A 25,418-nucleotide genomic window follows, 5' to 3' on the forward strand; every position below is an offset into this window, starting at 1 on the left:
TTCATATGACACATTAATTAATTTATGTATTTATCTATGTATTGTTTTGAGATGGAGTCTCACTCTGTTGCCCAGGCTGGAGTGCAGTGGCGGGATCTCAGCTCACTGCAAGCTCTGCCTCCCAGGTTCACACCATTCTCCTGCCTCAGCCTCCCAAGTAGCTGGGACTACAGGCGCCCGCCACCATGCCCAGCTAATTTTTTATATTTTTAGTAGAGACGGGGTTTCACCATGTTAGCCAGGATGGTCTCGACTTCCTGACCTTGTTATCTGCCCAAAGTGCTGGGATTACAGGCGTGAGCCACTGTGCCCGGCCCATATTACACATTATTTTTCTTGTTTCTGTCATGTTATTTTCTGTTTATGTGAAATAATATTTTTTGTTTACTTGAATGAAAAATAAATTAGCATAATTTTACTACCTTCCTCTTCTCCTTTCTCCTTCCATCTAATAGCAGATTCTGGATGTTTGCTAATGTCTCTCAACATTTAATAGTATTTTTCAATGTGTGTTTTTAATCTGCCTTTTGTTCAATAGGCTTTTGTCTTTTAAAAAGATAATAAATTGGTTGTACTTTTGGCACATTCCCTACATATGAATCTTAGTGGGAGGCAGAACCCACTTCCCACAATTTGAAGCCAAAAGTCAGATGCTTATGACTCATACCTCTTCTGTTGCTAGGATGTAGACACGTGAACTTCACCATTAACTCCACCAATCCCAAACTTTGAATGGAAACAAATAATGCTTTTAAGAGTGAAACAGTGGGAAATCTATTTGTGTGATAGAGTAACTGTAGCACAAATATACGTTTTTCAAGGGCAGCATTTGTGAAGTCAGGAACACCCAGGATTCAGTGTCTGCATCAGACTCTTTCTGTATAGGATTTGGCTGGATTACTGGGAGCTACTCAGCCTTTACTATTCCTTTATGTTTCTGAACTTAGTTCTCTACACCTGTGTACAATATCCTCCTCAACATCTTTCTGCTTAAATCTGTAACTGGATTTCTTTTGCTTATAATTAAGAATCAAGCAGTGTTTTGATTGTATCTTTAAAACATGAAGAGAAAAGTTCCCGCTTGGAATGTGCTACTTGGACAGATGATGTCTCTGAGAAAAGGAAGGGCATTGGGCAACCACCTACTTCAATTTGAGTACCTTTTCCTCTGAATGTAATAACTCTTTTGGGCAACACAACCTATCTTGTAAGGGAGCCCTTTTCAGATCTCAGGCATTTGGAAGGTCACCTAGGGCGTTTCATGGTTAGGAAGTTGAGTCAGAGAAAATTACAATGGTCCATCCATGTGGTTTTTATTACAGGGAGTGTCCCTACCAGCCTTTTGCATGGAAATATGCTTCAGCTATTGTGCTACTACATTTCAGTATGTAAATCTTTCACTATAAGTCTAAATATTTCTCAAGGTAGAATTTATCAGAAAAAAAATACAAATTTCTACTTACAACAGCAATATTGCAATATAGTTATTGCAAATTACTGATTATAATATTCAAATTTCTATTATCTTAATGGACAAATGTATTATACCTATCAACATTTAATAAAATTTTCCAGTATTTATTTCAATTTGCTTTTGCTTGATATGGTCATGTCTTTTTTTTCTTAAGTAATTTATTCAACTTTTGGAGAATTCCGCCATCATATGACACTTAGTATGACTTAATTTCCGTTAGTGTGTTTCTTATCAGTTTGGAAGAGATCTTTATATGTTAGGTTTTTTAAACTTTGTGTCATATTTCAGCAAATATTTTGCCAGTTTGACTTTTTAACTTTGAAAAAAAAATGCTATAAACCTATAAGAAGATATCTTCACCACATTTATTGAAGTCTAACCTTATCTAAGCATTTAGGTATGAAAATATCAAAAAAGTCTTTATTCAAAAGTCTTATAAAAACAAAACGGAAAATTTTTTAAATGATTAAACCTATACACAGTGAAATAATAATTGAACATTCTAAATTGTTATCTCAATCTCATATGCATAAACAAACACAAATATGCAAGCCACAAATACCACTAAGTGTGAATCTTATATTCACTTCCCCATCCACTAAGAAACTAGTGAAGACCTTATTCCATGCATAGCTAGTGGACATGTGTCTCTCCTAGGTTTGGTTCCTCTTGCACTTTTTCAGGCCTCTCCTCTGTGTCCATGTTGCTTGCTGTACTCATTTTGATCTGAGTCAAAGAGATTATTTTTACTACTATCTGAAGCATATGCCTCAATCACTCTATGTCTAATTGCTCAGTACAGAAACTGTTAAATAAACATTCTTGGTCAACTTTATCATTAAATATAAATAAAAATATATTGTTTCCCCCACAGTGTCCTCTGAAAAACGTTAAATAGCAGCTCCTAATTGCCATAGAAAGGGTGCCTCTCTACAGGCCGTGGTTCTTATCTTCATGTTTCTGGTGTGAGCTCACCTGAATTAGCTCTATTAGCACCAGGTGGGAGTATTATCTAGCCTTGGTGGAGAAAAGACTCCACCATTTGCAATGATTGGACAATTCTGGTACCAGAATGGTCTCATGTTTTACAGTGCTCTGGAGCTAGACAGACTTATGTTTGATTCTCAAAATTCATTCTCATCTATGTCACTTGCAAGATGTCCAACTTTGGGTAATTATGTTACATCTCCATGCCTCGTTTTTCATAATTACTAAAGAAAATTATACAACCTGGAGAAATGATACCACTCCAATTCTTGATCACCAACCTCAGTGAGGTTCTCAAAGTGGCCTGGAATTTCATGCATGCTTTTTAAGGCATCTCTCTGCCATTTTCTGTAGTACCTCAATCTCCTCAAACATTCAAACCCATCTAAATGCTTACTCTCACCAAATGGCCCAATTCCTTACTTCACAAAGGAAGAAAAAACAATTAGTTTATTGCAACCTCAACTTCCCACCAGCAAGTCTAAATACTTAACTGCATCTACACATCTTCTTCTCCTGCAACAATGGAGAAATATGTTTCCTCTCACTTAACGCTAATCTTGTTAAGTATCTTGGAAATCCACCCCCTCCAATCTCCTTAAAGGCCTTATAATACAGATTATCTTCATCTTTCTTGTATTGACAACCTTTCCCTCTTACTGGCTTCTTCCAATGAGCATTTAAGCATACATAAATATTTTTTATCTTAAACTATCCTTCTCTAAACCTCATAGTGCCTCAATTTATCTACTGCAGATGTTTTCACTGCATGAACTTACTGTTACTAGAGCCAGAAAATTCTGTCTAGCAGCATTGGAGAATGTGGACCTAACCCTCTTCCTTCTACTGCCTTTCAAGTGCCTTGATGTAGCATCTTCTGGTTTTCTTCTTACCTCTCTGGTTACTACTTTCATGTTTGTGGAATACTCATCTTCTGCTTCCCTTTGAATGCCAACCAGTTTCTCTCAATCTTTCTTTGTAGGATTCTCTCTTTATATAGTCTCCCTAGACAATGACATGGACTCGCATGGCTCCAGTTAGTATCAGTAATGATGATTCTCAAATCTATGGGTGGCAGCAGGTTTCAAGGACGGCATCCTTGGTCAGGGAGCTGCATCAACATATTTAGAAGAGGTTCCTCAAATTTCAAATCCTCCTGGCCCCAAAATGCTGTTATGTATCCTTCACTCTCTTGAAAACAATTTATTAAAAACATGTATTAGGCTCCTAGTGTGGGCCAAGAAGGTACAAGACCTTGTGAAGACAGGAAAGATAAAATTTCTGTTTTCAGAGGGTTACATTTTAGTGAAAGGAGCAATAATCTAATAAACGAATATAGGTTAGGTGGTAGTAAGTGCCACGAAGAACAATAAAGTGCTTTAAAAGAGACAGGGAGTGATTAGAGAGTTATTTTGTACAGGTTAGTATGGGACAGCTTTTCGGTAATGTGACAATGAGCAGAGACCTGAATGAAGTAAAGGAGCAACACCTCGGGGAAGAGCTTTCTTAGAAATATGATGAGATTCATTACCAAAGTGAGGTACTTTTATAGATGAGAGGGTTTTACATTCTTTCTCAGTGAAAGAATTTAAGAACTACTGATGAATCCCAAGTCTTTCTATATGGCCCAATCTCCCTTCTGAATTTTGGACCCATATACTCAACTGCTTCCCAGACATCTCAAGGATTTCCCACAGAAGCTTTAAGCCCAGTGTTGAAAATTGGACTCTACCTTCATTCCTTTCTACTGCTCCCTCCTGCCTGCCCCTCCCCTTAGATTCTGCATTTCTCAACCATACACCAGATTGCTCAAGACAAGAACCTGGGAATCATTCTTGACTCCACCCTCTTCCTTATCTCCAAATACAACCAAACCCAAGAGTCCTATCAACTGTCCATTTCCCCACCACCACCATGCAGTAGATTATTGAAAAAGCATACTAGTTGTTCTCCTTCCATTTTGTCACCCTCTCCTCCCAATCCATTGTCCAAAGTCAGTAATTTTTCAAAAATACAAATATATTTGTGTCACTGATCTATTTTAAAGGCATCCATTCTCAGACACCAAGTATAAACTCCTTATGAAGGTTTCTAAGAACGTTATTAATCTGATTCCTACCTTCAACTTCCTTTACTGCCATTGTCCTCCCAACTATGCCCCAGCCCCTTAAATGTAAATAGTTCACCTAAGCTCATTGATATGGTCTTTCCTGTGCCTCTCAGCCTCCCAGTACACCTGACAAAATAAAGATACCCCTCACCGTCCAGATCTCAGTTTATTGGTCTTATCCAATTGCGCATCAAACACACTTGGGGTTAAATGGCCTTTCTAAATGCTATGATGATACCTAAGACTTCTTTCAGTTATCTGCATTACTCACTAGACTATGTATGCTCTTCACACACCAGGCAGGAAATTGGACCCAGTATATAGTGACTATTATCAAATTAAAAAATACATATGTTATTGAATAAATGAACATAGGCCTACAGGTACTTGTGTTAGCACACATGTTATGTAATAAAACTGTTCTATACAACAGGCGTCCCCAACCAACTGCTCTGTGGCCTGTTGGGAACCAGGCTGCACAGCAGGAGGTGAATACTGGGTGAGCGAGCATTACTGCCTGAGCTCCTTCTATCAGGTCAGCGGCAGCATTAGATGCTCATAGGATCAAGAACCCTATTGTGAACTGCACATGCAAGGGATCCAGGTTGTGTGCTCTTAATGAGAATCTAATGCCTGATGATCTGAAGCAGAACAGTTTCATCCTGAAAACATCCCTGCCCCTGCTCTCGTCCATGGAAAAAATTGTCTTCCACGAAACTGGTCCCTGGTGCCAAAAAGGTTGGGGACTGTTGCTATACAAGGTGCCCTGTCCTATAGGGTTCACGAATAGGTTCAAATTTTGTTATTATTTCTGTTTTGTTCTTTTGAGACAATGATAGCAAATTCCTACTTTATCAAATTTTCAAAGAATTCTATAACCTCCAAAATATTGAAGACCATTGAGTTACGTATAAGAGGTTGTTAAGGTAATAATGAAACTCAGATTCTCCAGGGCTGTTCCAAATTTACTGATTCAACAAATATTTATTAAAAGCGAATTTCAAACACTTTTTATTATTGTAGCTATCAACCATTCCAATGTCCTGGAATTTCAACATTTTTAGTCAATAGCAATCAAATATATTTAATTTAGGATTAAAACTTTAAAATTATAAATATTTAGAGAAAAATATTGGAATTAAGTAAGATCCTAGAAGCGTTACATCAAGGAATGAACCCTGTTTTGTGTCTTTATGATTCTGTAATATCATTATTACTTATACCAAAACACATGTAAACAAACAGCACAAAAATTTTTAAAGGGAAAGGACACTTTTAATTGTGGAAAAAATATTCATATTAAAATATAGCAATCTCTGTGGTCTTTTGATGTATGACTGGTAAGACAATTTGATGCTGCTTCATTATTTCCAAAGAATTCCAAACTAAATTTTTCATAGGGAATGGAAATCGTACGGTCTCTTGAGTAATCTTAAACTTCTAGCAGACACTGTCCACAGCAACAAACTCTGAAGTGGCAGTAAAGCAATATGACTATGGAAGTCTCCCAGTGGAGGAACTGCCACAGTGCTGACAATTATTCAGTGATTTGCTGTGCACCCTCTAGATCAGAAAGTTATGAAGAATTCCCCCAACAGCAACCCTTCACATAGGCACAGTCCAGGAAACTTACTATTAACTGCATTACAGCGTGTCACACTAGGATTTTGACACTAGGCAAAACAACTTTAACCACATCAGCAAAGTAATCATCCAACAGATAAAGCACCATGCCAATGATGGAATAAAAAAGAAAATCATTGATCATAACAAATTTTATAACCAAATAAAAGTAAACAATCTACTTTATATTGGCTCTGATCCTTTAAAAGTACTTCCCATTCTTTTTATCTCAAATCCTATCTCCGTATAGAAATTCAGCATTTTCCTTATCAATTAAATCACTCCTTTTCACCCTCATCTTTGGCCCATTCTTCCTCTCTCAATTTTTTAGATTCATTTTTGTCCCAGAGGTTATGAATGATTCTACAATTCTTTCTGATATTAGGAAATGCTATAATTAAATTATATAGCATGTATCAAATGTGTGCAGACAGAACTTTAAGGATGTGTGTGTGTGTGTGTGTGAGATCTCCTTAGACTGCCATGATAAACTTCTACAATTATGTTAATTCATCCACTCAATAGGTATTTGTTGAGTGCCTACATATAATCAAATACAATAGGTATTTGTTGAGTGCCTACTACATACGAAACACCATTCTAGGCATTTGAATACAGAAACAAACAAGACAGACAGATACCTGTCTTCATGGAGTTTGCAATCTATCTAGCCAAACTAAAAAATATATGTATACAAACAGAGAGATAAACAAGAAAAAATATTAGATTATACATGCATACAGTTAAAATGATAGAGTATATATTATGTGTCAAGGTAGTCTGTGGTGCTGTGAATAGAAAAATAAAGAGTATGTGCTTCCAAATAAGTCATATAAACCATACTGTCCATGTCAAACGTGTAAACAGATGATAATAATGTAAAGAACTGGACACAATAATGACCAGAAAAATGGAGAGATCAGCTCTGCTTGATGGACAAGAGAGGGTGTCTAAGTGAATATACTTTAGGAAGATCTTGAAAGATGAATTGGAGTTTATCAGAAGATAAGGAAGGCAGAGGAGAGAACAGCATGAAAATATAAGATGACAAGAAACAATCAAGATTTGCAGTTTGCTAAAACACAGAGAATATGTCAGGGGGTATGATGTGATGAAGCTTGACAAAATGCAAGAGCCAAAACAGGGAGGTCATGTGTACTATGTTATAGTTCCTACTATATCCTGTAAGCAATATAGGCCCTCAAAAAGATTATAAGAAATGAAATAAGGTAATAACAGTGGAATTTTTCAAATATGGTACATGGCAAATAGATTTGACGGAAGTAGGTCTGTAGGCATAGAGATTAATGAGGCAACTATTGCAATTCTCCATGTAAGGGTAGATTAAAGGAAGTTCTGGCAAGAAGCACAAAGAAGAGCAGTTCAACAAACATCATGAAAGTGGAACCAATTGAATATGGGAGTGAAAAAGTTGAAAGAATCTAAGAGACATCCAGGTTTATGGCTTGAGCAATGAGTGGTAGAACAGTTTATCAATATAGATAGTTATAGGAAAGAAAGAGCTTTGTGGAGTAAGAAAATCAGTTCATTTCCCATTGTGGAGAAATTTAATTCTAATTTAACCATAGATCTTTTAATGTCTTAGACAGACATGGGTTTGAATTCTAGCTCTTTCACTTACCAGCTGTTTGACTTTGGGCAAATAATTTGCTTCAGTTTCTTCAGCAATAAAACAGATATAGCAGCTACCTTACAAAATTATGGGATTAAGTATATGGAGTGTTTATCTTTTGCCAGAGTTTTACATGTATTATCATGTTTAATCATAACTACATATGTGATTCACATACATATTAATTTACACACGTTAGTACATGTAAACATGTATACCCAGAGATAGGCAGATGGATTAACTCTAACAGTATCACCACATTGTCAGAGAAATGTGTTCAGGATGCCCACTGCAAATCTATTCCAGAGGTTTTTCCCAGAAGATCAAGGAATTGGAGTGGGCACTACTAATATATTTTATTTATAGTTGATTTCCCAAATTCCTTATTAGCAGTAAAACTTTAGCCCTCAAGGTGAGGACATTTTGGGTTCTCTCAAAGGTTTTCCAAGATGGACCCACTTAGGTTCATCTGCATTTGCCCAGCCAAAATGGGTCTGCATTATTTATTTTAAAAATCAGAACTGCAATCTATGAAAGTTGACCAGGTAGATATTTGTATGTGTGTGTAATTCTTTGAAATTGAACATTTATGCACTGAAAGAGTACCCAGGAGTGTGGGAAGTGAAGGAAAGTTGCTCTAAACAGAAAATGAGCAGATAGCAAGGAAGAAACAACTTTAGTGCAAAGTTATTTCAAAATATCCTTGTTTAAGAATAGGTGGTCCCAGAATTGCTGAGTTAAGGATAAATGAGGCCTCTTGTTTGGAGTCTCCAACTTTGCACAGTCTAAAACTATCATCATAGCAGATTATTCATCACATTTTCTTAAAGTATGTACACCAAAAATTAGTTGGATGTGGTAGCAGGCACCTGTAATCCCAGCTACTCAGGAGACTGAGGCAGGAGAATCGCTTGAACCCAGGAGGCAGAGGTTGCAGTGAGCCAAGATCATGCCATTGCACTCCACTCTGGGCAACAAGAGCAAAACTCCATCTCAAAAAAAAAAAAAAAAAAAAAAAAAAAAAAAGTATGTACACAGAATTTTACTTAGAAATATTAGAGGCATATTGAAAAATTTTACTTAATTGAATCTAATGAGAAATTTTAAACACATTATAATATCTGATGTATAGCTTACCTTGGTCATTATTCTTTGCAATCTTTTGCGTTCAAGCCATCCCCTGACATACGCCTGCATGATGGTGACCATTCTAATCAATTTTGGGGTAATCATGAATTTTTTTCTTTCTCGGAATACTTGGAAGATTTCTATGTGTGGTCCAATTCTTTTAACTTTATTGTCATGTTTATCAGTTTTATTTGGAGTATCTTTTATCCTAAAAATAAAACAATTTCTTATTATAGATAATATGAAAAATTAACACTTCCACAGTTTTAAATTCTTTCAATGATGAATACATTGAAATAGGAAATATATTATACCTTGTACATAGAATTCAATGCATGTACATAGAATTCAAATATGTCAATAAGGTCCTCCAAAGAAGGTTGAATATGCCAAGATCAATATTACATGGATAAAATTAACCTTCTGAAGAAAAGAAATCCAAAAGAAAGTGAATTTTTCAGTCTATCTACAAGTATTCAAAAGAGAATGTTTTCATATGACAGGGCAGATTAGTTCAAATAATTTTCTTGTCCCAGAAGCTATTTTAAACTACAGAGTAATTCAAAATTATTTGATTATTTGACACTGATATTCTGTTAACCAAACATCATCAGAAAAATAACTTTGATTCAAATACTTTGAATTGAGAGGCTCTGTACTATGGTGGTAGGATCACGGCCTTTAGGATCAGCAGACGGGAAAGGTGATACCGCAAACAATGACCAGTCTGCAATATTGCTATGGGTGACTTGGTGGTTAATAATGAGTGTCAACTTGACCGGATTGAAGGAACAAAGTATTGATCCTGAGTGTGTCTGTGAGGGTGTTGCCAAAGGAGATTAACATTTAAGTCAGTGGGCTGGGAAAGGCAGACCCACCCTTAATCTGGGTGGGCACAACCTAATCAGCTGCCAGTGCAGCTAGAATATAAGCAGGCAGAAAAATGTGAAAAGAGAGACTGGCCTAGTCTCCCAGACTATGTCTTTCTTCCATACTAGATGCCTCCTGAAACATCAGACTCCAAGTCCTTCAGTCTTGGAACTCCAACGGGCTCTCCTTGCTCCTCAGCCTGCAGACGGCCTATTGTGGGACCTCCTTATGGTCATGTGAGTTAATACTTAAAAAATTCATCTATATATATATGAATTTTATATATATAAAAATTCTTCTATATATATATAAATGGAATATATATATGTTCCATTTGTTCTGTCCCTCTAGAGAACCCTAATACAGTGACCCTAGTAGCGATTAATAACATTTGAGAAAATTGAAGATTTACTACCATTAGCAGATCATCTGTAATCTTGGTAACCTTGTGTCAGCTTTTTCTTTATATGTATATACCTGTTATGTTTTATATATGATAGCCACTTTTTCGAAGTCTTCCAAAGTCCAAAGTCTAGTTCCCTTGCAACTTTTAGCATATAAAAATGCTTTCTTCTTCTTAATGTTTTTATTTCTGCTCTCTCACAAATGGAGTTCCACTGACTGAGATGCCCAGGTCAATTCATTCACCAGGGCTGAGTCTTGCCCCAAAAATGATCTGTACCTACATCTCTGAATCCCAGACTCAAGTTTCTTGATTCTCAGAGTGAATCTCTGACTCACGTTCACTCTGTTTTAGCATTATTTTCTTAGTCTGTTTTATTTAATTTTTATGTTAAGTTGATTTTTAAGTCTTGTTCTGTTTTGTACATGGCTATTATTTTTATTCTCTCAGTCACTGAAAAGTGGAGTATGATTTTCATTACTTGACCCAGCCACGAAGTCTCTGTTCAGTGGTAGATGGCAGGAAAACCCAGTTCTGTCTTTCTGTATTCGTCTTTCTGTAGTTTTTCTTGAAGCTTGTACTACCTCCTGATATTCTCTATATTGTATGTCATTTGAACACTAGCATAACACCATTTTTGAACATTAGTTTGAATATCATTCAAGAGAAAATTTTGCACTCATTAGAATGGAGATCAGCCCCAGATCAAGAAATTTTCATAAGAAGAATTTGTTGTAGATCTTTTTGACTTCCTGACCTTCCTACTCCCAAGTAGCTGCAATGAACCAGTGAGATTTGTTGAAGCACAGAAAATTGTGCTGTATATTTATTTTTGACCTATATCTAACTATGTATAACTGAGGCTGCTAGTTCTCTTTGTGTCTATGTTTGTAAATGAAAAAAAAAAGTCCTTTTCCTTCTTGCAAAAGGAAATAAATTAGCTTCGTACAATATTCATGTAACTGGAGCTCTTTTGTATCAGTGGCCGATTCATTCTCTCATTCTCTCTTTTTCACTCCCTTGAAAATGTTTATACATTACTGAGCCAAATATATATCATTTTGTACACTGAGGGATAGATATCTTATTAAACAAAGCTGCCAGAAGAGCTGAAGAATAGGAAACAAAGTTTTGTATTTGTTTGTTTAAATTAAGACTGATTTTGAATAGCTTAGAAAAGAGGCAGCTCTGCCTTCTAAGAGGATTTTTGCTTGGTTAATATTATACATTTTAGGAATGGGCATTGATGTATGAGATCAAGTGGAATGCAGGTGAAATGGTAATGATTACTTCTTGCTTGTCCATATCATCAAGATCTACTACGAAATCAAAGAAATTCTGAGTTGACATCTTTTTCTCATTTCTCTCAGAGGAAATAAGAGGACTGTTATAGAAATAGTTAAATACCCAAACCAAAAAGTGAGGGAAGGTTTCATGTTCTAACGAGATGCAAATAACAAAGGAATATGTGTGATGGTAAGGTGATGTGTAATGTGTATTATTGAAGTGACAGCTCTAGGTCATTAGAGTCTTCTGGTCTCCTAAGTTGCCTTGAAAGGCACAGAGTTTTTAATCCTCTACTGAAAAGTGTGTGTGTACATGTGTATGAGAGAGACAGACAGAGAGATAAAAGAGACAAAGAAAGAGAGACAGAGACAGACAACAGAGACCGAAAGAGAACTGAAGGTTATTTCGGGTAAAAGTTGTAGTTCATATGAGTGATCAGAACTATATTACGTAAAAAATATGAAGAAATGCAAGCATGTTTACGAAATGACGAATGTGATTTGTCTGGTTCTCATAACAATTGAAAAAGAAATGAATTTTATCTTAGGTCTGAAACAGATGAACTTTGATCAATACTATATCTCTAGATAACTGGAATGTTAAAGAAAAGACAAGAACAATTTATAGAAGTGAACAATTTATAGACGTCTTGATGGAAAACAAATTGTATTTACAAATAATGAGTTTGAAAAGAAGCTAATACACTAAATTTTGACAATGGTAAATTTTGATGAGCTTAATCATAAAACAGAGAAATGCTTGTAAATCCTTAACTATAAAACATTATATAGGTGGTATATTTTAAAAGTAAAATTAGAATATGATATCACTTTTGTTATAGTGACAAACTGATTTTTGATTACACAGTCTGCTCTTAACAGAGGGAAGACCATTCTGTGCCTCCAATATATTTTGCCCAAATATCAAAAAGTTCCTTTTATCACTTAAGTATTCCTTTTATCGTGCTTATGAATCTTTTTTCTCTTCTTTGTGACTTTTTTGCAAAGTTTGGTATTCCTAACATTTAAAGTTATTTCGTTACTTGTGTCTCTGTTATTTCTTTTTTACTCAAAAGGCACCTATGACTTCTGTTCATATTTTACATCATCTGACAATTTTTTCAATATTTTCCCCACATTCAAGTTCCAAATTTTATTTTATTATTATTATCCTCTTTTTGAGACAGAGTCTCGCTCTGTCACCCAGGCCGGAGTGCAACAGTGCAATCTTGTCTCACCACAACCTCCGCCTCCCGGGTTCAAGCAATTCTCATGCCTCAGCCTCCTGAGTAGCTGGGATTACAGGAGTGTGCCACCACACACTGCTAAGTTTTTGTATTTTTAGTAGAGACGGGGTTTTGCTATGCTGGCCAGGTGGGTCTTAAACTCCTGTCCTCAAATGATCCCGTGCCTCCAACTTTCAAAGTGTTGGGATTACAGGCGTGAGCCACAGTAACTGGCCTCAAGTTGCAAATTAAAAGAAAATAATAATAGTAATAATAATGTCTTTTTAACCTAACTTTTGGGTACCCCAAATGGCTTCAGGATCATACCAAAGATGTTCTTCTTCACTTATAAAAGGAGGGCTGCAACACATGACAACGTACGTCTTGCATGGTTGTTATACAAATGTTATAACAATTTTATTTTTTTTAAACCAAAGATGACTCCTATATATTGGCCCTTATGTTTACTTCTGCATATTAGGACCATTGGCTCAACAGCTTGCCAGCTCCAAATTCAAAATTCTTAGACATTCAGTTGTTTTAAACATGGCCCAAATAAGCATATTTTTAGCCATTTGGAGTCTACTTGCTTTGCCTACACCATGAAATCGCTTCCAATATCTGTTAGACATCAATAAGGCAAATCCGGGGGCTATAAAACACCTCATGCCACTGCTGCTCTTTGGAGCTCAATGACCCAGAGATTCTCCATCCTGTGGTTGAGTGTCATCATCTAGACATGGAAGTCCCCTCTCTGATTTCCCTCTCCCACAGGAGATCGCTACTCCTTCTGGGTAGGGGCTCCATGTCACAGTCTCTGGAAGGCCTTTGCTGGGAGAGACTTCTCATGCAAGCCTATCCATGTGCTGACCAAATAAAGCTTGGTATTGGCTACTGCCACTTCAGGGTCATGTCTTTTTCTCGACCAGAGCCATGATCCTCGACCTTGTTACAATGGTCCTTATTTTTATCTAATTCAATACTGTATTGAGGACTGTCCTGTTTATCAAATTTCAAAATATAAAAACAAGTGACTAATCAAGGAAAAATTTGGCCTAAGTTGAATATATAACAAATAAAATATTAATAAAGCTGGGTGCAGTGGCTCCATGCCTGTTATCCCACCACTTAGCAAGGCTGCGGCAGGTGGATCATTTGAATCCAGGAGTTCAAGACCAGCCTGAGTCATAAGGTGAAATTCTTTCTCTACAAAAGCAACTATGAAAAATTAGCCAAGCATGGTAGCACATGCTACCATGAGAGGCTGAGGTGGGAGAATCGCCCAAACCCAGGAAGTCGAGGCTGCAGTAAACCATCATCATACCACTGCACTCCAGTCTGGGTGAGAGATTGGGACCCTATCTCAAAATATACATATACATATATATTTTTACATTTACATAAACATATTAGAAGCACAGTGTGGTATATTGATGGTCAATTAAAGCCTTCTTAAATCCATGCCTTTGCAACGTGATTCTGCAGCCCTACTCATCAAGAGGTGAAGTCTATTCACTTACTCTAGGACTATGAGCTGGTCTTGTGAATCGGTCTGGCCAATAGAATTCAATGTGAGTGATAATGTGCCAGTTCTAAGTATGTGCTTTAAGAGACTTTACACAGTTTCATTCTTTCAGAACCCTACATCTACATGACAATGAGCCAGCAAGTCTCTAAAGGATGAGAAGCCACATGGGGAAGAGAGAAATTGTACCCACTGATGTAAGCCCAGGTCTGGAACAGATCATCATTATTGTTGCATGGGAAATAATAGCTGTTGTTTTAAGCCACTAAGTTTTGTGATGCCATTGTGGTGATAGATAACTGATGCACATACTTAGGTCTATACTCAAAGACTAACACAATAACTGTCAAATTGATTTTTTCAAAGATTTTGTTTCAGAGGTAAATTATCTGCCAAGTTGTGACATTAGAGATGAAATTTTTAAAACCTTGAGGCTTGTCAATGTCCTCCTTGTCAATATGTTCTTATTTCAAAGTGATCAATGACTAAATCCATATGGGAAAAAAATATGTATGTCCTTAGTAGAGGACTCCATTCCTCTCCACTCTGAGATTGTTGATTATTACAGCAAATTTTTGCTAAACATATATTATACAAATCAATCATATCATCAGCAGCTAGTTTCTGCCCAAAGCCCTGCTACAAGTTACAGGTTATAAATTTCATCTTCTGAAAGAAACATCAAAAGAATGGTAGCCTTATGAACAATGCATTTTCTTAACAATTTATAGTAGCAGGAAAAGACTTATGGGCACAGGTTTCTCAGCTTAAACTGACGTCACAACCATGAACCTGTTAGACTAAGCAAAAGAACTGATTCAGGATTTCAGGACTTTTTTCATCCAGAAACAGAAAACTTCATATGGTATTCTGCTTAAACCCAGATCAACAAATTAAGAATTAATTATCTAGACTTGAATACACTGATTATGTTTCATATTTATTTTCTGATAAAATATGAGAAAGCTTTTTTGAATCAATTTATAAATTTGAATTTGTTTGCCTTTACTAGTACAAACTAGAATGAAATATCCTTTAAATGGTATATAAATGGTTTCAACTAATCCATCAGAACTTGAGGGGAAAAAAGTCCTAATGAAAATGTTCATATATACAATAAATTAATAAATCATTGTGAATAAGTTTATAGAAATTAAGAACACATTTTATTTTATCTTTAAAACAATATAGAACAATAGTTAAATATATACAAAATGCCTCTACTGAGTTCATTATAGAAGTATTTATTTACAAAGTTTTAATAAGAATTGATACTTTTTTCTATCAAAATGTAATTGAAAAATCAAGTTTGTAATCCATTTTCCATTTTAATATATAACATTTAAAGGTAAGTCAGTAAACTAGGTATGGTGGCTCCTATTAAGGAACGTGGATTTAATCCTTACGTGAAAATGATGCCCACTAGGTCCTCCTAAAAAACCAGCTCACTCTTTTCTATATTGCTTAGGGATTGCCAACTAATGGAATGTTACAGGAAAACATATATTGGGAAATTTGAGGATATTAAAAAGAGAAAGGGGTGTTTTTACCACTATATGCAATGTAGGTAAAACCTGGAAGAATAAAATTGGATGATTCCTAATTCCTGACCTCAGTGAAAAAACTGACAAGGGCAATAAAAATCCTGCTACATAAAATCATTATGAAAGAACATAATATGACACCAGGAGATTTATTAGTCTTCTAGACAGAAGTTACTGATATGTTAGTATCATATAATTCTAGTTTTGCTAATGATACAATATAAGCATCCATGTTTTAATCCATTCCTTATTCCACATTTATTAATGAAACTGACTCAGTAAAACACCAAGTTAATGATATTGAATAAAAAGTGCTAGAATATGGGTAGAGCATTCAAATAGAGATTTCTCTAAAGAAGACATATAAATTGCCAAAACGTATATGAAAAAATGCTCAACATCACTAATCATCAGGAAAGTACAAATTAAAATCACAATGAGTTTTCACCTTACACATCTTAGAATTTATTATCAGAAAGAGAAAAGACAGCAAGTATTGGAGAGGACACAGATAAAAGGGAACCCCTGCACACTGTTGGTGGGAATGTAAATTAGCACAACCTTATGGAAAACAGTACAGAATTTCCTCAAAAAATTAAAAACAGAATTTGCAATCTACTCATCTGACAAAGGGCTAATATCCAGAACCTACAAAGAACTCAAACAAATTTACAAGAAAAAACAACCCCTTCAAAAAGTGGGCAAAGGATATGAACAGACACTTCTCAAAAGAAGACATTTATGCAGCCAACAGACACATGAAAAAATGCTCATCATCACTAGCCATCAGAGAAATGCAAATCAAAACCACAATGAGATACCATCTCACACCAGTTAGAATGACAATCATTAAAAAGTCAAGAAACAACAGGTGGTGGAGAGGATGTGGAGAAATAGGAACACTTTTACACTGTTGGTGGGATTGTAAACTAGTTCAACCATTGTGGAAGACAGTGTGGCGATTCCTCAAGGATATAGAACTAGAAATACCATTTGACCCAGCCATCCCATTACTGGGTATATATCCAAAGAATTATAAATCATGCTGCTATAAAGACACATGCACACATATGTTTATTGTGGCACTATTCACAATAGCAAAGACTTGGAACCAACCCAAATGTCCATCAATGACAGACTGGATTAAGAAAATGTGGCACATATTTACCATAGAATACTATGCAGCTATAAAAAAGGATGAGTTCATGTCCTTTGCAGGGACATGGATGCAGCTGGAAACCATCATTCTCAGCAAACTATCGCAAGAACAGAAAACCAAACACCTCACGTTCTCACTCATAGGTGGGAATTGAACATTGAGATCACTTGGACACAGGAAGGGGAACATCACACACCGGGGCCTGTTGTGGGGTTGGGGGAGCGGGTAGGGACAGCATTAGGAGATATACCTAATGTAAATGACGAGTTAATGGGTGCAGCACACCAACATGGCACATGTATACATATGTAACAAACCTGCACATTGTGCACATATACACTAGAACATAAAGTATAATAATTTTTAAAAAGGCAAGAAAAAAAAAATACCATTCAATCCAGCTATCTCACTCCCGGGTACACATCCAAAGGAAATGAAATCAGTTTGTCAGAGACATCTGCACCACCGTGTTCACTGCACCTTTATTCACAATAGCCAAGATATGAAATCAACGTAAGTGTTTGTGAACATATTGAAAAAAGAAGATGCAGCATATATACACAATGGAATACTATGCAGTCATACAAAGAAGGAAATTCTGTCATTTGTGACAACATGGATGAACCTGGAGGACACTGTGCTAAGTGAAATAAGCTAGGTACAGAAAAGCAAATACCACATGACCTCACTCATTTTTGGAATCCAAAATGTTGATCTCATAGAAGTAGAGAGTAAAATGGTGGCAAAAAGAGCTGGAGCATTTGGGAGCAGATGTTGGGGAGATGTTGGCCAAAGGATATAAAATGGTATTTACATAGGCAGAATAAGTCCAAGAGATCTATTGTACAACATAGTGACTATAGTTAAATATATTGTATTCTTGAAAAATGTGAAGAGTGTGGAAATAAAGTGTTTTCACCATAAAAATGATAACTATGTAAAGTAATGTATATGTGAATTAACTCGATTTAGTCATTCCACAATGTATATGTACTTCAAAACATCATTTTGTACACAATACATACAATTTTGTCTGTAAATAAAAATAAACAATGAGTAAACCAAAGAAAAAGTTGCTGAACAAACTTATACAGTCACAACCATGCTTTATGAATGCATCTTGATCACAAGATAGGGATGAGAAAGCAAACTAACAACTTAGCTTCCTCCATCATGAATTAGTAGTATATAATATCTTATAATCAAGGGGAATAAGCACCTGCTACCCTGTGATAAACAAACACAGGTAATTCTGTCTAGCACTAATCTCCAAAATAATTAGAATCTCAAGCCCCCCTCCAGCTTTTTTTAATAAGTTATTACTGAATCTATAACCAAAGAATGACTTTTAGCTCCCATTGATATATGACCCTGGATGGGAAAGATAAACATTAGTCGGTCATTTAGTTTTTGACCACCTAACACATTCCAAGAATAGTAATAGTATGCAGACAAGCAAAAGGGACTGGCTCCCTTCACATTATTTCAGATTTATACTTATTTTCTGGATATAACAATTTATCTATTGCTGATCTTTTTCTTTTATTTTCCTTTTATTAATACATTTTTATTTTTATTTTATTTTAGAAAGAGAGTCTTGCTCTGTCATCAAGGCTGGAGTGCAGTGGTGCAATCACAGCTCACTGCAGCCTCTAACCCCTGAGCTCAAGTGATTTTCCTGCCTCCATCTCCCAAGTAGCTGGGACTACAAGTATGCATCACTATGCCTGGCTCATTTTTCTTTTAGTTTCCAGCAACCAAACCTGTCTTCATTAAAGTGTCTTTCATTTAATTTCAAATCTTATATCTCTATTAAAAGATACATATATGTATATACATAAAATCTCCCTTCCAAAATGAACATCCCATATTTCATCTGCATTATATTTCTTAACTTTGGAACAATAATTTCTGAGCATATTTTTGTGAGAACCACACAATCAGAGTGCCTTGAAGGTTTCATCGTGTTCTCAAATAAATTTTTTGTTGTGATTAATTAAAAACACATACCTGGCAAAAAATGATTAGAAACATACATACAGAAAAATGTTTCAATAATTATTTTAAGTTAAAATAGAAATAAGGCACCATTTTTCACTTCCAAATTTAAAAGGAAAACCCTGCAAACCTAAAGAATTCCAGAGAAAGTTTGGTTCAAGATGCATTTCCAACGTTATTCTCAATTGTGTAATCTACTTGGAAAATAGATTGACTTGGCAATATGAATCAAGAACATACAACCTAGTAATTTCCTTTTTGGAAATTTCCCCTAAGTATGAAAAAAGCGATATGCATGAAGATATCCATCCACAGTTTCATTTATAGTAGAAAAAAAATTAGAAACAGATATCTAAGTAAATTGTGTTAGAGCCAATCCATAGACTATTATGAGGTCATAAAGGTGTTGTTTATGAAGATTACATAATAATTTGAGTAAACGCTTGTCATTTCAAAAATTGATATTAAAAGAATAAGGATATTAAATTACATGCATTACATAATTGTAACTTTAAAAAAGATATATGTATATATTTATATACATATCTATAAAAGACTATTAAACCATGCCAAATACTATTAGTGGTTATATTAACTCAGTATTTCTAAATCAAGAATGGATAGGAATCACGACCATTATTTCCAAGGAACTCCTATTCAGGACCTTCCTTCAAAGATTGTTTCATTGACTCCTTCAGTAAAACTGATGCAAATTCCTGATTAGATGTTGGGTTATAAAAAAAAAAATTAGGTTGTAAAGAAAAATGATAATTTGTTTCTTGTTTTCTAATTTTTTCATATTTCCTGAAATAGGCTAGCATTCACTGTGTAAAGTTAAAGTATAATAATTAAATCCATTAATATCAGCAGTAGTGGTAGTAACAATCTTTCATTAAGCATTTATTTCAGACATACTTTCTCCTTCAATCTTCAAAATAGTATTGTTAGGGATGGAGGCAGTGACATGCACCTGTAATCTCAGCAAGTCAGGTGGCTTAGACAGGAGAACTGCTTGAGCCCAGGAGTGAGAAACTAACCTAGGCAACCTAGTGAGACCCTGGCTCAAAAAAAAAATCAAAATTAAAAAAAAATAGTTTTATTGGATAAATATTATCCTGATTTTATAGATGAGATAAAGTTATAAGTAGTATAGCCATAATTCCAAGCCCTCTTGATTGTGTGTGTGATGAAATCAAAGGAGGACAAAATTATGTCATGACAACAGAAAGACTGGTATTGACAGTAGCCAATCCTCAATAGTTAGGATGCCTTGGGTAACTGGCTTGAGGTTTTCATTCATTTGTTTGTTTCAGGAGTATTGAAAGATGCAGTCATATCACAAATACAGAGAGACTATTAAAGAAATGTTCAATTTTATGCCATGGACTTTATGTTCATTCTTTGTATAAGAATGAGTTGTAGATGAGATATGGGAAATGTATTGTGACTGTCAGATACATGGAGACTAAGTGACCTCCTCTGAGTTAGAGAATCATAGTAATTATTCTTTGCTTACCCTCCAATGTAATTTTTAAATTTATCTTTCTTTACCATGTCCTAATAGAATTTTGATATGCAGTAAATTGTCATTTTAATAGACATTTTTAGCCACTAGAGAGTCTCCACATGACTCTTTTAAAAATTCTCATGAAAATAAAAATGTGAGTCATTAAAGGCAAGATCCAAAACAAGTTTTCATCATAGAAGAGACCACTTCACTTGTTTTCATGCCAACTCCTACTAATGTCACTCTAAGAATGAGAGAAAGAACAGGGCTGACTGGCTGCCTTTTACTTTTTCATTTGAAGTTTGACAAATCTATGCTCAAAGCATCAAATCAAATAGTTCAGAGAGAGAAGAGATCATTATGCAAGATTACATGTGAGAAAAGATACAATAAGTTAATTAGTAAGTTAATCATGTCCGAACACTACACCCTGAGCTTGGCAAACATTTGAACAGGGAATTTCCTTTCAACTGCTAATGCTTATACAATAATATATATTAAACACTAAATCAGTTTTAGAGTTTGGTTCAGATATTGCTACTAATTAGTTTTGGCTGATATTGAAGTATTTTGTATGCTCCATTTATAAAAGCACTGTTTGCCCATCTGTTCATAGGTTGAAAGTGATTAAGGATACTTATTTTGGCTGTTGTAAAAGCCAAATACTTTTCAAGCTGAAAATTTGTGACAAAACCAGATCAGGTTGCCAAGTTCAGAAATATATGAAAAGAGATCTGTGATGCCTCCCTCCCCCAATTCCTCTTCCAACCTGCATTATCGAAAAGTAAATATCACCACTTTCCTGATTAGACTAGCATGCCTGCTTTGTCCAAATGCTTTGCAATTTAGTTATAATTTACACAATTTACTCTGATTTGGATCTTCTGCTACCAAGCTGTGTCGAGGGCTTTCGTTTCCTGTACGTGCAGCCTTGAAGTAGAAACATGTGATACTCTTGCGCTTTGAATGTGGGATTTGAAAGTAACTTGGGTAATGAGTGGAACAAGTTTGTGGCCTACTTTAAACCCCTAAATGATTTCTGTTAAGTTTGAAAACAATGCATTAAATTCAACGTGGGTGATATAGATTTTTAAGGGGAGGGATGTAATACATGCTCGTGAAATCCATCTTTTGTCTCATTATTATTTTACTATTCCATTTCCAAATATTCCCAAGGGTTCAGTACTTCACGCTAGTAAAACCTGTTCACTTCAAAAATCAGAGCAGCATTCCTGGGACTTTCTAAAATAAGATGCACTCCTCCTGAAGTGGAAGATAATGTCACTTTAATTCAGGCAAATTTTAAAAATAGTTTAAATACCTAAAGGACATGTAATTCTTGGGTGCCTTCTGTTCTCTTTTTGTATCCCAATCATTCCTCAAAATGCTACTCCATGCCAATCCCCCCAAAACAAGTGCCCTCCTATTTTTGACTATTTCTAGGTCCACGGCAATCTGTTTAACTAGATCATATCAAAAGATGGAGATTGATATCCCATTTAAAATCTCTAAGAAAATTTGAATTTCTGGGTAGGATACCTTTTACCACCTATATAGATCCCTAGTTAGAACATTTCAGGTAGTAAAATGCTTAAGGCACTCAATATGGGAGAAGAGAATCAGGCATGGGTGCGGGAGGCAGAAGACGTTTTCCAGGTGCATGATATCATGTCTAAGGAAAGAGGGGTTTTATTGTTATTACTGCTACTACTGCAGCTTGGTTTCAATTTTCCAACAGATTTTCCTCAAAACAAAATAGAGACTTTTAAAATTCCAAATTCAGTTCAAAAAACACAATCATTTCTTTCCTTCTGGCATAGATAAACATTCTGTAGGAGCACTACTTATTATAAATTAAGTTGAAATTATCATTTCACGTAATGGAAAAGCAAAACCAGGAATACTGTTTTTATTCAAATTTAATCAATTCTGATTTTCTCTTTCCAACTTTTCAGGTTCAGGGTGTACATGTGTAGGTTTTTTATATGGGTATATGGTATTTTGTGTTATGGAGTTTTGGAATACAGATTATTTCGTCACCCAAGTAATAAGCACAGTACCTAAAAAGTTTTTTGATCCTCACTCTCCTCCTACCCTCCACCCTGAAGTAGGCCCTCGTGTCTATTGTTCCCTTCCTTGTGTCCATGTGTACTCAATATTTAGCTTGATTTGCTCTTTTATTATTATTTCGGTAGCTTTAAGGGTACAAGTGTTTTTGGTTACATGGATGAATTGTATAGTGGTGAGGTTTGAGATTTTAGTGCACCTATCACCCAAGTGGTATTTGGTTTTTCATTCCTGTATTAATTTGCTTAGGATAATGGCCTCCAGCTGCATCCATGTTTCTGCAAAGAATAGGATTTTGTCCTTTTTTATGACTGCATAGTATTCTATGGTGTACATGTACCACATTTTCTTTATCTAGTCCACCACTGATGGACATTTAAGTTGATTCCATGTCTTTACTATGGTGAATAGCACTGCCATGAACATACATGTTCATGTGTCTTCATGATAGAAAAATTTATATTCCTTTGGGTACATACCCAGTAATGATTGCTAGGTTGAATGATAGTTTAAGTTCTCTGTGAAATCTCCAAATTGCTTTCCACAGTGGCTGAACCAATTTACATTCCCACCAGCAATGTATAAGTGCTCCCTTTTCTCCACAACCTCACCAGTATCTTTTATTTTTTGACTTTTTAATAGTACCCATTCTTACTGGTGTGAGACGGTACCTCATTGAAGGTTTGGTTTGCATTTCTCCAATGATTAGTGATGTTAAGCATTTTTCATATGCTCATTGGCCACATATATGTCTTACTTTGGGGAAAATGTCTGTTCATGTCCTTTGCCTACTTTTTAATGGGGTTGCTTGTTTTTTACTTGTTGATTTAAGTTCCTTATAGATTCTGGATATAAGACCTTTGTCAGATGCATAGTTTGCAAACATTTTCTCCCATTCTGTGGGTGTCTGTTTACTCTGTTTATAATTTCTTTTGTGTGCAGAAGCTCTTTAGTTTAATTATTATTGATTTGCCAATTTTTGTTTTTGCAGCAATTGCTTTTGGAGTCCTAGTCATGAAATCTTTGCCAGGGCTGATGTCCAAAATGGTATTTCCTAGGTTTTCTTCTAGAATTTTTTATACTTTTAGGTTTTACATTTAAGCCTGTAATCCATCTTGAGTTGATTTTTGTATATAATGAAAGGAAGGGCCCAGTTTTAATCTCCTGCATATAGCTAGCCAATTATCCCAGCACCATTTATTGAACAGGGAAAACTTTCCCCATCGCTTGTTATTGTTGGATTTGTCAAAGATCAGATGGTTGTAGGTGTGCGGCTTTATTTCTGAATTTTCTAATCTGCTCCTTGGTCTATATGTCTGTTTTGGTACCAGTATCGTGCTGTTTGGTTACTGTAGCCTTATAGTGTAGTTTGAAGTCAGGTAGTGTGATTCCTCCAGGTTTGTTCATTTTGCTTATCATTGCTTTGGCTATTTGGGCACTTTTCTTGGTTCCATATGAATTTTAAAAGAGTTTTTTCTAATTCTGTGAAAAAGATACTGGTAGTTGATAGGACTAGCATTAAATGTGTAAATTGCTTTGGGCGATATGGCCATTTTAACAATACTGATTCTTCCTATAAATGAGCATGTTTTTCCATTTGTTTGGGTCATCTTTGATTTCTTTCAGCAGTGTTGTGTAATTCTCATTGTAGAGATCTTTCACCTCCCTGGTTAGGTGTATCTGTAGGTATTTCATTCCTTCGGTGGCTATTGTGAATGGAATTGTGTTCCTGAATTAGGCTGTCAGCTTGGACATTGGCGAATAGAAATACTAGTGATGTTTGTTCATTGATTTTGTATCCTGAAACTTTGCTGCAGTTTATCAGATCACAGAACCTTTAGGCAGAGGCTATGGGGTTTTCTAGGTATAGAATCATTTCGTCTATGAGAAGAGATAGTTTGACCACTCTAGTTATTTGGATACCTTTTATATCTTTATATTCTCTTGCCTGATTGCTCTGGCTAAGACTTCTAGATTCTGATTTTTTAAATCAAGTTAATATATAATGCATTTTAGGGAACTCTCTTTAACCTAAACATGTCGGAAACTCCATTTTATTGTACCTACATGTTTTACTGGTAGGATACTGAAAAATATTATCATTGAAGTCAACTGAAATAACTAGGGTGTTTATGCCAAAGGTGTGATGAGGGCTGATTTTTCAGTGGCACAGTGACCAGAGTTGTCAGTTTTTATCTATGAAAAAGGGAACACAGTAAATTGTTCTGCTCTTCATCCCAACACAGTTATTTATTCCTCTTGGGATACTTCTGCTCCCAACCCAAACTCTAGTCAGTCATGGAGAAGAGCTGACTTTACCTACTCCCATCCATCTCTCTCACCTCTGCTCAAAAAAGGGTGAAAGATAAGATACTTTATCCCTAGAATAGGGACTTTAGATTACAGGGCTCCAGAAAATAAATAAATGTCCACAATTAAGGTGATTCTAAAAACAATTTCTAATATTATACTCAATGTTTTATTCCCAACCATGTATATATCAGGGACTACCATTTCCAAAAGATTGGGGATACCCTCAAGCAGGAACACACAGAATGATGGTCAGGCAATCATAGGCAAAGCCTATTAGAGAAGTAGAATTGTGGACAGTCTGAGAGTAACCTGGATTAGAGACAGATAGGATCCTTTGGCCCCCTTCCCCATGCTTTTGCCTCTCTATTCACCCTCTTAATGTGTTCCTCCATGAAAAAGCAATTGCAAATATAATTTTCCCTGCCGGAGACTTAATTCATTCTTATTGCACTATCAGGTAGGATTACTATGTTTTAAAGAAGAGAACTTATGTGTGTTCTGTTTCTCTATTCTGCTTGCTCCTCCTTGGACAATTTTCTTCTTATTACATGCAGGAGTCGCACCT

General features: G+C 35.5%; 1 protein-coding gene across 1 annotated transcript in view; it reads right to left on the bottom strand.

Annotated features, from left to right (window-relative positions):
• Positions 1-25,418, bottom strand: part of IQCM (IQ motif containing M) — a 407,761-nt gene that overhangs the window by 221,447 nt on the left and 160,896 nt on the right. Inside the window, 1 exon segment of the mRNA XM_078002318.1 lies at positions 8,965-9,163. Within this exon segment, the coding sequence (XP_077858444.1) occupies positions 8,965-9,163 (199 nt within the window).

Source organism: Macaca mulatta, chromosome 5, assembly GCF_049350105.2.
Source record: "Macaca mulatta isolate MMU2019108-1 chromosome 5, T2T-MMU8v2.0, whole genome shotgun sequence".
Lineage (NCBI taxonomy): Eukaryota > Metazoa > Chordata > Mammalia > Primates > Cercopithecidae > Macaca > Macaca mulatta.